This window comes from Peromyscus eremicus, chromosome 9 (genome assembly GCF_949786415.1).
Source record: "Peromyscus eremicus chromosome 9, PerEre_H2_v1, whole genome shotgun sequence".
In the NCBI taxonomy this organism is placed as follows: Eukaryota; Metazoa; Chordata; class Mammalia; order Rodentia; family Cricetidae; genus Peromyscus; species Peromyscus eremicus.
Window position 1 is genome coordinate 112,266,570 of NC_081425.1, and position 13,530 is coordinate 112,280,099.

General features: G+C 44.6%; 1 protein-coding gene across 4 annotated transcripts in view; it reads right to left on the reverse strand.

The window, feature by feature from the left end:
- Positions 1–13,530, reverse strand: part of Flnb (filamin B) — a 151,842-nt gene that overhangs the window by 29,980 nt on the left and 108,332 nt on the right. For 2 of the 4 annotated variants that reach the window (XM_059274274.1, XM_059274277.1), the window contains exons 24-31: positions 13,059–13,219; positions 9,948–10,115; positions 7,843–7,966; positions 7,260–7,416; positions 6,126–6,315; positions 4,135–4,382; positions 855–926; positions 32–134 (exon numbers count right to left, since the gene is read on the reverse strand). In XM_059274274.1, the coding sequence (XP_059130257.1) occupies positions 32–134; positions 855–926; positions 4,135–4,382; positions 6,126–6,315; positions 7,260–7,416; positions 7,843–7,966; positions 9,948–10,115; positions 13,059–13,219 (1,223 nt within the window). The remainder of the gene's footprint in view (positions 1–31; positions 135–854; positions 927–4,134; positions 4,383–6,125; positions 6,316–7,259; positions 7,417–7,842; positions 7,967–9,947; positions 10,116–13,058; positions 13,220–13,530) is intronic. The other 2 variants (XM_059274275.1, XM_059274276.1) reach the window with 2 other exon arrangements.

Here is a 13,530-nt window from a genome sequence, read left to right on the forward strand (position 1 = left end):
AAAGAGTAAGGCAGCTCTCGCAAGGGTTTACCTGTGATTTCTCCTTTCCTGACAGCAAATGGAATCACCAAGTCAAAGGGCTTAAAGCCTAGGCCGTTCATGTCACTCACTGGGACATAGGCCTCTTCGGTCACCTAAAAACAAGAGAGACTGGTCACTGGGTAAAATAGACAGCAGTGTGGACTCATAGAGCCACAGGGGGCAGAACCACTGGGAATTCTACAAGGCAACAAGGCCTAAATTTGGGAGTATGGCCACCAGTGTTTTTATGGGCTTTGTCTGACTGGGCTGGGGTCGAGTTGGAAGGATTGGAGAAGTCCCACTGATTGATCACTTGTTAGAAACTGCTTGCACTAAGAGTGTGCTTGTAGAATTCCCAGAATCGCCCACAGGAAAATGGAAAAGGGAGAGAGCAATGTCTGTGTCCCAAGAGGCTCCACCTGGAAAGGTTTAGTTGCTTGTGGCCTGGAAAAGAAGGTGTGTTTTAAGTGGCACAAAGTGGTAGCAGGTGACTTTGCCCCTAGACAGAAACCAGATGCACAAGTGGTAGCTTGGAGTCAGTAGGAGCTCTGCCAACAGCCATCCATCCATCTTGTTATTTAAACATGGGGAAAAACTGCACCCAGCATGATCATAGACATGATGGCTGGCGATTTGTGGGGAGCAAGTGGTGACAAGGAGGTGGATCTTATGGAGAAAGTGGGATTGTGATGATGGGATGATCAATGGGGACACACCAACGGCCAGGACACCAGAGGACTTAAGCAATTCCCACAAGCAGGCAGCAGCTTCTCTAAAACGAAGGTGGAGTAAACCCAGAAATGCAAAAAGGAAAAATGAAAACCGAAGTGTACCCAGGGCCTGAATCCAGGGGGACATGCATTTACCGGTGCCTCCTCCATGGCTGTAACTTCCCCTTCGGTGGCCTAGTCAGTGGCAAATGGAGATTAATTGGGAACCACACCAGAGGGATATTGTTACCCAAGATCCTACAGTTAGAACTCTATCCCCTCTCCCAGCAGGGGTCTGTTATTATGGTGTGATAACTTTTTTTTGAGACAGGGTCTCATGCAGTACAGGCTGGTTTCCAACTCTCCAGGTACCTGGGGATGGCCTTGAACTGCTGATAACCCCACCTCCACCTCCCAAGTGCTGGGATTATAGGCATGTGCCACCAGTATGAACGATAAATTCTTTCTGTCCTTTTAGAAGGAAAGCTGTCCTCTCTGCAACTGTCAAGGCACTTGTCCTTTGGACCCACAATTCATGATTAAGTGATGTGTACAGAAGCCACAAGTGGTGTCATGAGAGACTAAAGTAAGCTTTGTAGCTATTGGTCAGACCGGCCAGGGGAATGGTGAGTGAAGTCTGACAAATTAATATGGAAGGGTATCCATGTCATCTTGAGGGAAGCAAGTGTCAAAGCCACACGTTATGATCCCTTGCATGAACACAAGCGTCCATTGTGTGAGCAGAGAAAACCAATAGCAGTCATCTGGCACGGAGCCAGGGCAGAAGTGGATTGTGTTTTTCTTTTACTTGATGTCTTATTTTGCTTTACTTGTGTGTGTGTGTGTGTGTGTGTGTGTGTGTGTGTGTGGTATGTGTGTGCTCACATGAGCACACTAGTGCATTGTGTAGAAGCCAGAGCTCCACACGTCAGTGTCTCCTATTGCTTTCTACCTTATCTAGTTTTAGATCTATTTATTTGATGTGTATGAGTGATTTGTCTGCATATATGTATGTGTGCTTGGTGCCTACAGAAGTGAGGAGAAGGTTATAGATGGTTGGAGTTCTGAGAACCTAATTCAGGTCCTCCACAAGAGCAGCAAGTGCTCTTAACAACTGAGCCACTCCTCCAGCTCTTACAGCTAGTTTTTGTGATTAGGCACTGGACTTTCACTAAACTTCAAGCTCACTGACTGGCTAGACTAGCTGTTTATCAAGCACCCAGGATTTTCCTGTTCTGTCTCCTGATTATGGGCATGTGCTGCCATGCCCCGATTTTTATGAGTGCTAGTAATCTGATCTCAGGCTATGCTTGCACAACACTTGCTTTACACAACGAACCATTTCCCTAACCTGAGAAATATCTTTAATCATTAATGTGGTGCTTTTTAAAAAATTTTCATTCTTCTTTCTTTCTTTTGATGTGGAGGGTTTAACTTGTTAGGAAGGTTTTTTTAAAAAAATGGTATTTATTTTATGTGCATTGGTGTTTTGCCTGCATGTATGTCTGTGTGAGAGTGTCAGATCTCCTAGGACTGGAGTTACAGAAAATTGTGAGCTGCCATGTGGGTGCTTAGAATTGAAGAGCAGCCAGTGCTCTTAACCACTGAGCCATCTCTCCAGCCCCAATAACTAACATTTTAAAGTTTTAGTGTATTCATTTTTTTAAAATGGTCAGCTTCATGTTCCTGATTTAACTGACCCAACAGGAAAGGTCCCTCCATCACTGTCCTCAGCCATAACAAGAAACAAAGAAGCTGTGAACTGTGCCATCCGCAGAAAGGACTGACACCCCACTTTGCCTTTAGGGCCAGTTCTGATGGAGGCCAACTCAAAACCATGTCACCAACAGAAAGGCCTTTCAAGGCTACAGACATAGCCTCGTAATTTAGAACTCAGTGTGACAAGCAAGCTGCTTGTCTATGAACTTGTACATCACATGGATGTGACACACTTAACTGAACAAACCTGTGGTCTCCCTAAGGCATTGCTATCAATACGGTGTCAGGTGTCCATGTTCTTCCAGCCCTGAGCCTATAAAGGGAGGAAGAGAATCTACCCAGTGAAGGGGGTGCAGTAAGTGACCATTAGATATCCTCAAGTTGCGAGCACTTAGGGCTTAAGGGATGTTCATTTCTAATGAGTTTGGAAGCCTCTACTTCAGGCCTCTGACCCACTTGCTAATGTGGTCTCCAAATTTTTCTCTTGATTTATTTCTCACTTAGACCCCAACATCTGGGGTCTCTCATCTCCCGCCTGTTGCAGCAGCATCATGACCTCTACCCAGGGGTTGCTGCTCTTCTACTCCTTGCAATTCTAACTAACAAGATCATATCTATGGTGGGATAAACACAATGTCTTAAAACTACAACTGGGACACTTTTCTAAATAACACTAACATTCTCATTGCAATGTGTTCTCCCCTAGAGAAGAAAAACACTCCCAAATGGACAGTGTCCAAAGTTGACAAGTGTTTACATATTTGAGATATGAAAGAGCTTCCAGACCTCTGGCAGGATGTTTATAGCTAAACAAACATGGAGAGAAAAGAGAAAAGCTACAACAGATTATAGATGGGAACAGAGTCCCTGGGCTACTGTTTGAAACACACTCTTTGAACCCTTCTCCATTGCTGTACAACATGAAGTAATTAGAAATCACTTCACAGGCAGTGGTTGGAGTCAGGTGACTGGCAGCCTAGGACCTGTGGTTGGGTGGCTGTTCTTCTGCATCAAAAGATACAATGAGGGAGCCTACATGGTACCTGGTATCTGTCTAGACTGGGCAATCCTCATTTTAACAAGGCAAACAGAGCTTGCTTCTGAGGCTTATGTGGTAATTCTTCTACTATGCTCTTGGTGGAAGATCCTTAATAATCAGAGACGATCTAAAAGGCACCTAGAACTGAAAGCCTTTAAGTTTTCAGTTATTTGTTAACCTGAATGTCCGAACAATGGTCCCCTTCTATTCCTGATCTTCCTTGCTTTAAAAGAGAAGACACATCCCCCTTCTGAATCTTGCCCAAACACAACTGGAAGTACTGTGCATCCTAAGATCTCAGAGGCAAGTTAAATGTGAGGACAAGAGAACATGAGGACCCTTCTCCTCCACTGTGGAGATGGGGGAGGAGGCACGTGCATTTCCTTTACTATTGTCCTTTTTTTTTTTTTTCCTGTAACTCAGCTAGCTCTCCCTCTGAGTTAGCTTAGACGAGGACATTGCCTAACTCCTTTGGCATGATAGATGCCTCCGTGACTGAAAATATTTCCCCCAATATTGGTGTTTCTAGAGATTATACCCAGGGTCAAGGCTGTGATGAAAGATGGCCTAGTAAGGGTTCAACAAATGATGGCTGTTACAGTATCTACTAGTAAAAGCTGGCTCAGGAGAAGGAACCTTGCTTACCATGACTGTGAAGGGGCTATTGGGAATATCAACGCCACCAAAGCGCACATAGATCACATAGGTGCCTGGCTTGGCAGCAGTGTAGAAAATGTCATAGGTCCCATCTTCATTTTCTATGACATCAGCCTCAGCCTCAGTGCCATCTGGGGTCAGAATTGTGCAGGTCACTTTCCCCTTCCCAGCAGTCTTGGCATCCACTACAAAGCCCACTTCTTCACCAGTTTTCACAATGGGGGCAATTCCAGGACCTGTAGAAAGGTCAGAAGAAAATCAAATCACTGGCTGTGGATACTTTCCTCAGACCAGGTCATATGACCCCAGAACACACCATACTATGTTGTGCTGTCTATGTCTGTGAAGGGGCATCGCAAAGAGCATTGGGAAGGGTACTGCTCAAAGAAATATCTGATTAAGCATGTCCCTGGCTTTGCAACCTCTCCCCAAACAACAGATAGCCATTCAGTCTGTCTTTCTGTCTCTGATTTGCAAAAAGTGTAACAAAGTGTGAAAGAAAAACATACTGGCTAAAATGTGCACAATGTAGAAGGGCAATGGGGAGTGCTAAGAAAGCTGTTCCCACAGTGGGAAGTAGAAGAGTGGAGCTGGTGGTGGAAGGCCCCAACAGAATAAGAGGTGAGACCAGCAAGCACCACCAGGCCAAGAAAAATATCCCTGCCCGAGCTAGGGGAGGAAACAGGTCTGCAAAGCCAGAGGAGGTTCCCATCTCTCACTAAATATGCCCTGAACCAGTTGCTAGGGACTGATGCATAGACCAGAGTGGTGGTCTGGCCAGTGTTTTTCAGTTTTTGCCATGTGAAGACAAAAAGGGCCAAAGTGAGCAATATGAGCTCAGAGAACAGACCACACCAGGGTAGACCTACATTTAGTTTCTTTTTATTACGAGGAGTAAATGATTTACTAGAGTCAATAATTCATGTATTTTTTGTTTTTTTTCCTCCACCGGTCAATTGATTGATACTGTATGTGTGTGCATGTGCAAGCACACTGGCAGGTGTGTATGTGTGTGGGAATATGCATGGAGATCAGAGGACAATTTGTGAGACAATTCTTTCCTTTCAATATCTGGGTTCTGGGAACTGAACTTAGTTGTCAGGTTGATTGGAAAGCACACTTACTCACTGAGCCATCTCACCAGCCCAGGTTTCATGTTTTAAAGTCTGCTAAAGAAGCAGCACTGAGCTGTAGGAGTTGCTCTCAGAAACAGAACGGCATGAAACAAGGTGTGCTGATGTATGCATAGAATCCCAGCTCTTGGGAGGCAGACATGGGAGGATTAGCATTTGGCAACATCCTCAGCTATACATCAAGTCTGAGTGAGGCAAACCAGGATACATGAGACCCTGGTTTGTTTGTTTGTTTTTTTAATGGATAAGACCATATTGGACTGGTATGATGGCTCAGAGGGTAAAAGTACCTGCAGCCCCTTGATGTAAGCATGGCCACCTGAATTCAATGCTTAGAGTGCCCCCTCCATATATATATAGTCGAGCAGGCACATCTAAGAAGCTGAAGCAAGGGAGAGTAAAATATTCATGAATTCTTGAGAAAACCCCAAATCCTTTCACATGTTCCTTCTCTATTGCTGATCTAAGTAAGATGCTCTTGAATGAATCCTGAACAAATGAGCCCACCACTCACAGAGGCAAAAATATGCTGGTTCTCATGGCAGTTTCTGTAAGAGACATCAACAAGTACCCCCACTTCAAAAGTGTGTAAGAGCTCCCCTGCCCTGGCATCGTGCTCAGCATCTTTCCCACCTGCCCTTACTTTATCTTTGTGATAACCCATGATGTCATCTCTAACACCTGGAAATGCATCTGGAATCTAAATGTTCTCACCTCAAAAGATCTTCACTCTATGTATGACTGGTGCTCAGAGAGCCTAAGCAACTTTCCTGATCACATAGCTATTAAGTGACGCAAGGAAGACCAGAACACACACTCCTAACCCTGATGCTCCCCTGCACTTACCTGTGGCCAGACACTTGCTGGCATCGCCTGTTTGCGTGACCCGAATACGGTAAGGAGAAAGTGGAATGTTGTCTCCACCATAGGTGACCCCAATCATATAGCGTCCAGTCTTATCAGGGATATAGGTTACAGCATATGTGCCATCTTTACTGTCATGGACAGTGGCTCTTTGAGGCTTCCCTTCTTGGTCCTGTGAATCACAAAGCAATGCTATTTGGGATGCTGCTACCAACATGTAGAAACTAATCATAGCAAACCATGCTCTTTAATTAGCACTTCTACAGGTAGGAACAGATAGAAGCTTAATGTGATCTTGTTCTGTTGTATTTGGGTAGGGAAAGGAAAGGGTCACAGATCATACCATAATGGTCTGTCAAATAGTATTTCAGCATCACATAAAGTATAGAGACATTATGGCAAAAGCTTGGCTCATAGTCCGTCTTTCCTTTCCATTCCTTCTCCATTATCAACAGGACATTCCTCCTTAGCTAGGTGCACTACTGAATAATACAAGCCTCCCTGTGTTATCAGCTTTGCCACCATACAACCATGTGACTATGAGACGGGAGGAGGGTCTTCTCATAAGATAGAGCATCCATCTATGAGAGCCACTTTCCTTGTTTCTGTCTACCTTTCCTTCTGGTTCACCTTCTAAACCTGATGACCAGAGCACTGGCAGGCTCATGGTCCATGAGGAGACATTAGAGACAGAGCCACACACTAAGTCAGAGATGCAGCTTCCTTGGTGAATCATAGAACACCTAGGTGACTTAACTCTGGTTTTGTTCCCAAGAAAGGACAATCCTTTGTTAGAGGCTCTGTGGTATGTAGAATTTTAGCCCTAACCAACCCAAGAGGCAATTAAAAACATTTAAAATTCGCATAAGAAGAAATGTAGTAACAAAGAACAGAGAATGAGCGGTGCCACACCTGCCATCACCTTAGATGCTCACTCAGATGAGCACCTTGTTTTTCAGCAGAGATACTGACTGTAAAAAATCCCCAAAACATGTGCACTGGGGCAGAAATTAGTCATTAAACTCCTATTTTTAATCCCTTTCCAGGATATTAAGTCTTACTAATAAGGTTCGGCTCCACTCCCCTCCATCATAAACAGCTAACAACCACAGTTACCGTGATCTGGACAGCAAGCAGGCCTTCACCAGCATCTCTGGCATCAATTGCAAACTCCACAGGTAGGCTGGCAGGCACCCCATAGGAACTGAGGCCAGGTCCAGAGGCAGTCACTTTGCTGGCATCATATGTGGGAAGGACTTTGACCTTAAAGGGACTTGATAAACACAGAAGCCTTGGTCAGTAAGGATACATACAGGTCAGCCCTGCCCTTAATTGATCTCTCTTCTACAAAGGGCTAGGGCTGAAAGGAAGATTTCTGTAAGATATGAGAGCAGGTTTAATGAAAGGACCAGAAGACCATTGAAAATATAGAGCTATGAGGTACAAGCCATCATACAACAGTCTATCCTCGCTTCCCTTTGAACTGAAGATAGATGAATGGATAGACCCTGGAACAGGAACTAGTGCCTGCTAGATGGTAACACACTGCATGGAATATACAGGTTCTATACCATTTGCTAAATGAGAAGTGAGTGAATGGCTGGGGGGGCAGGCTGGCACTAGAGCAGTGGTTACCAGTCCTGTGGGTGGACAGGTCTGAGGGTGGATTGTACCCATGCCTGAAGGCTGAGATGCTCACCTTCGAGGGATCTCTTCATCAGCATATTTGACAGAAACAATGTAGGGTCCCTCCTGAGATGGGGTGTAGGTCACTGTGTGTGTGCCATCCCCATCATCCACCACATTCACTGGCTCCACGAGGCCTGAGGACAGAAATGAGAGGTCTGACTAACAACCTGGCCTCCCCTTCACTGCACCCCAGCTGCATTTAAAACAGGATCACAGCCATCCCCAAGACCTATTGGTTTCCTCTGAAGAGTAATATAAAGGCAAGCAGGCCATAAACACAGGATCCATAAGTCACAGTAGCAGAACTGGCACCAAGAGACACCTCTAGCTTTTTGTGGGTTAAAGTATACTCAGCCTGCCATACTGCCCTAGAGTACAATTAAGAAGACCATGCAAGCTTGTTGCTGGAGATATGCATTGCAGACTTGCTACATATTCTTTCAAGCTGTTTAGGCATGCTTGGGTGTGGTAATTTTATTCTATAGCCGAGAAAGTGCAAAAGTGTCTAGAAACCTCAACAGCAAAAAGTAACCAATGGGCTGGCCAATCAAGACTTGTCACCTCCTTTCAGCAAAGAACACAATGGCACCAACATGCTAGAGCACAAAGTTACAGAGAAGGAGGGGTGCCAGTCTCAAAGAACAAGAGGGCCATCAATGGGACGCTACAAATGATGGTTAGAGTATATTAAAGCCTAATTAAGGCATGCACTACATTGATTAGATTCTAGACCCCTAGAATGAGGTCGAGGAAGAGTCAGGGGCAGGGGAGGTTAATCAAAGCAGGGCATGCTCATTAAGCAGAGCAGGTGAAGTAAGGACAAGTCAGTTTTAGAGGCAGGGCCAGCTAGAGGCACCCAGGTTACATAATTGAAAGCAGCTGCTAATGGGAAAACACAATCCTCAAACCTGTCTCTATAAAGGCGACCTTTGGATCAGCTTTAAAGAGTTCTAAAATGGTGTTCAAGAGGCTGTGCTATGACTGGGAAGCCACTGCATCAGCTAAAATTACAAGGCTGTTACTTGAGAAGTCCTCCATATTCCAGGCTACTATGTAAATAAAGCCCCCCCCCCCCCCAGCTTAGAAACTTCACTAAAGGAGAATCCACCCCATGACTTCATTCTCCCAGACCACTTCTGCCCTGAGCTTCAAAGGGCAGAACTTCCTGATGAACTAACTCCACTAAGGAGGTTTCCTTTCAAAGGAAGAAACCTCAGCTCACTGCTTCTGGAAGCCACCAACACATTACAGGGGAAGTGGGGACCAGAAGAGAAACCTAAGTTACTTAAGAAATCAGGCATACTAATTTATATGGAAAAAAAAAAAAAGCATGTCTTAAATACTGGAAGAAATATGGCAACAGGCTTCAGTAGTTCAAGGTTGTCCCCAGATGGCCCCCTAGTCACTGAAATCTTAATTACAGATTTTCAGCAGTGTGGGCCAAATGACCCAAGAGACCCTCCAGGAAGCTGAGAAAATGACAAAGCTATTCCCTGACCAAGATTCTGGTATATTCCACAGCAACACTGAGCATCTCAGAGGGATGGATCATCTCCATAACCTACCTCCTTCCCACACCCAGACTATCCTTGGGCACCCCATCCATGCTGAACAGGTAATAGTGCAGCCAGGTGGATAGTGCATGTTAAAGCCCATAAAACACTTCCTTCAAAAAGCTACTTGGGAAAGTGAAGTTATTATGCACATGCCTGAAGTTCCAGTACTCAGGAGGCAGAGGTAGGAGGATCACAAAGTTCAAAGCCAGTCTGAGTTACTTAGTTAGACCACAATCTTGGAAAACCAAAGCCTGGGATGTATCTCATTGAAAGGACACTTGTGTGGCATGGGTAAGGCCCAGGTTTTGTCTTCAGCACATGAAATGAAGAAGTTAAATTATGAAAAGAAACTTAAGACATTATTAACGGAGAAATGGACTTAAGGAATGATAATATACCAACTTTTTTAAAGCAGACTCTTTTGCTGGCTAGCTAGAATGTAGAGCAATAAATTGTGAGAATTTAACTATAAATTCATGAGCAATCTCGTAAGAAAGCACCTCCTCTGGGTCATAGTTGTCTCTACCCACGGTGGGTGAAAGGCAGGATGCAGACTCACCTCTTGGGCCCAGGACCCTCACTTCCAGGGGAGCTAGGCCAGCCTTGCTACTGTCCACTGTGAAGGACTGCAGGATTCGAGCCCGGACACCAGAGCCCAGACCAGGGCCAGCAACTTTGACCTTGCTGGGATCCACAACATCTTTTGCAGGAACTCTGAAGGGGCTGCCTGGAAGAGTCACAGGATTCTGAGCACGAAGCAATCAAAATACTACCCCGTGTATACCCAGAACCACACTGTTGCTCTACCTGGACACCGATTGTATGAGCCTCAGTCAGTTCAGCCTGCCTTACTGTGGGTGCAGTTATGTGACCACAGCTATTCCCACATCTGTCATGTAGCACATGTAGACATGAGGACCTGGGGCCTCAGTAAACTTTCCAGGAAGCCAAAGTAGGGCAATGAGAGCACATTCTTCCAATATCCTATGTGGCATCAGTTGGGAGGTATACAAGGCAGAACATGTAGGAGACAATGAATTTGGTCTGCAGGAGACCAGAAAAAGCTTTCCAGTAAAACCAGTGCTATGATGTAAGAGGGAGCAGCTACCACTCAGGGGAAGAATTCCTAGGAAAGCAAACAAGATACTATGAGGTCACTGGATATTTTGGCTCTCAGGAGTTATCTTGACTAAGTAGCCTGACACTAAGACAAGCAACACCTTATACTAAGTGCCCCACACTTGAGGGAGTTCTGGAGTTCAGGGGAAACTGATATTCCGCTCTGGGAGCAGACAGAGCCTGAAGCATAAAGAGCCACCATCTCCCCTGATGGGAGAGGCCCAGATGCTTAGTGCTTATTGATGGGCCCAAACTCTTACTCCCTCTGCAGGGGAATCCCAAAGCTCATGACATCCAGCACTTTCCCAAAGCCAAGGCAGCACTACTGCCCTATAGCAGAAGCACATAGAAGCCAGCAGAATCACTTGCCTGGTGGAAGACACTGTCACTTCCCCTGGAGACCCCCTTTTACTTATTCTCAGTGCTCAACTCTGTCACAAGCACTGTCCTGTGACAAGGCATCAAAAGGGATCCTACAATCCCACTCTGTCCCTTCTCCCCATTCAACCTGCTTCTGATCAGCACAAAGTTTACCTGCATAAACACTAGATAGTAGTTGCTCCAGGAGTGGGAGCTTTGTCTGTCTCATTTCTAGCTGAAATTCTCTAGATTAGGAACTAAAATTAGGGCTGGAGAGATGGCTCAGAGGTTAAGAGCACTGTCTGCTCTTCTAGAGGTCCTGAGTTCAATTCCTACCAACCACATGGTGGCTCACAACCATCTATAATGAGATCTGATGCCCCCTTCTGGTATATGGCAAACTTGCAGAAAGAACACTTTATATAATAAATAAAATAAATCTAAAAAAAAAAAAATTGAAAAAAAAAAGAAAAAGAAAAAGAAAAAAAAACCCAAACACAACTTTTATCTAGTTTTGGTTTTTCTAGACAGGGTTTCTCTGTGTAACAGCCCTGGCTGTCCTGGAACTTGCTCTGTAGATCAGGCTGGCCTTGAATTCACAGAGCTTTGCCTGCCTCTGCCTCCTGAGTGCTGGGATTAAAGGCATGCACCACCACTGCCTGGCCACAACCTTTATTGATCTGAGTAGCAAGCATGGGTTTGAGGAGAAACTAGTTATCTTGAACTACTAAAGTTTATATAGACATATCAGTAGAATAATCACACAGTGCATGTGTGGAGGGTTAGAAGACAACCTTATGTGGGTTCTGGGGATCAAACCTGTGTCATCAGGCTTGTGTGGCAGGGGTCTTTATCTGCAGAGTCATCTAACTGATTCAAAATTAGCTTTAAAAGTCAATGCCTTCTGATCAATGTGACAGAAAGGGAGGACTGTATGTATATGTGCATATGTGGCAATGGAAAAGAGATAGAATCAGGAAAGCATAGGCCAGTGGACAGCTGAGACCCCTAAGGCCAGCAGCTTATGGGCCTCTCAATCTTTTTGACACAATAGCATCCCACTGGGGAGGAAACCCACATGAGCCTGGAAGGCTCTTGCAGTTCCTGGGCTCCTGGGGAGGGGTTCTGCCCTTTTTTCATCCCCCTGGAGACAAGACATATCCTGGCTCAGTAACATCCCTGGAGTTTTCTGACTTGCAGCTCAACACAGTTCACATTCTTCAACATTCTTAGGCATGTATGTACACATGGGATGAGGTTTTTAATTATTCTGTTATGTAATCAGAATTAGAACTTGCTGGAGACGCCTCTCCATAAAACAAAAATGGGTCCTTCATATCTTTTTGGTTTCAGTTTTGACTACAGTGGTTCTTAATCAGGGTGATTTTGTCTACAAAGATAAAGAACAATTTCCAGACATTTCTGGTTGTCACAAGTGAGGGTTACTTGCTACAGGTACGCATCTAGTAGGTAGAGGCCAGAGATCCTGACATTACAATGCGCAGAAAACTCTTCATAACTAATTTCTACACAGAATGCCAGCACAGTCAGAGATGAGAAACCCTGTTTTACACTTTAAGGTATAGAATATCATTAAATAGCAAACAAATTAATAAGTAAGAATTTGTATTAGTATGTCTTTGCCAGTCGCCAGGATTAACAATGCAAAGAAAAGTCAAGACACATTAAGAAAGTGAGTAAAAGCCAAGCCCCAAAGTTTTGGGGGCTGAAGGAATGGCTCAGTGATTAAGAGCATTTATTGCTCTTACAGAGAACCTAGGTTCAATTCCTGGCATCCATATTGGGTGGCTCACAACTGCTTGTAACTCCAGTTCCAGGGGATCAACAATCCTCTGGCTTCTATGGGCACTTTCATACATGTGGCACAGATAAGCTCCTGCAATCATACACATACAATAATAATAACTTTAAAAATAGAGACTCTGCATTTTGTAAATCAGAAACCAAGTTACATGAACCACTATTTCTAGTGGAAGGTCCAAGCCAATGCTTTCTACTATGTTACTGAGTTCCACTGGGAGTTGTGGTGTTCTTGGTGCTGTGGTCATTGGGAAGATTCTCTCTTTCAAGTTTTTCCAAAATCTTTCTACTAAAGAGAGATGAGCAAAACCAAATCTGTTTCCATCCGACATCATTTATTCTTTGAACCACTGCCCAAGGGATGGCTTACCAGGGATGTGAACACCTCCATATGTGATGTTAACATCATAATCCCCTGGAGCAAAAGGAACGTAGTCAGCGCTGCAGCTGCCATCCTTGTTGTCTCTGCAGTTTATCTTCGACTCCGATGGCCCCTCGACAGTTATACCGAGCCCACCAATGCCTGCCCCCCTGGAAAGAGTAAGTGGGGGCGGGGAGTTAAATGTGAATAGTCCATGCCAGAATTCACTTTTAAAAAAAACCAAAACAACTTTTATAAACTATCCTATTTAGTTAACTTGACTCAACTAATGTGGCAATATCTCTCAGGCAGAGAATTTCTCAGAAGTTTCATAGAGTCTCTATATAGACAGTCTTGACCCTTCCTTCTTTCCATGCTTATCCTTCAACTGTATTTCCTATCTATTGCATAATGTACAATAACAAATACAACGCAGGCATGCACTTTAGGGCACTGAACCTGTGTTCTATCACTGATCTAT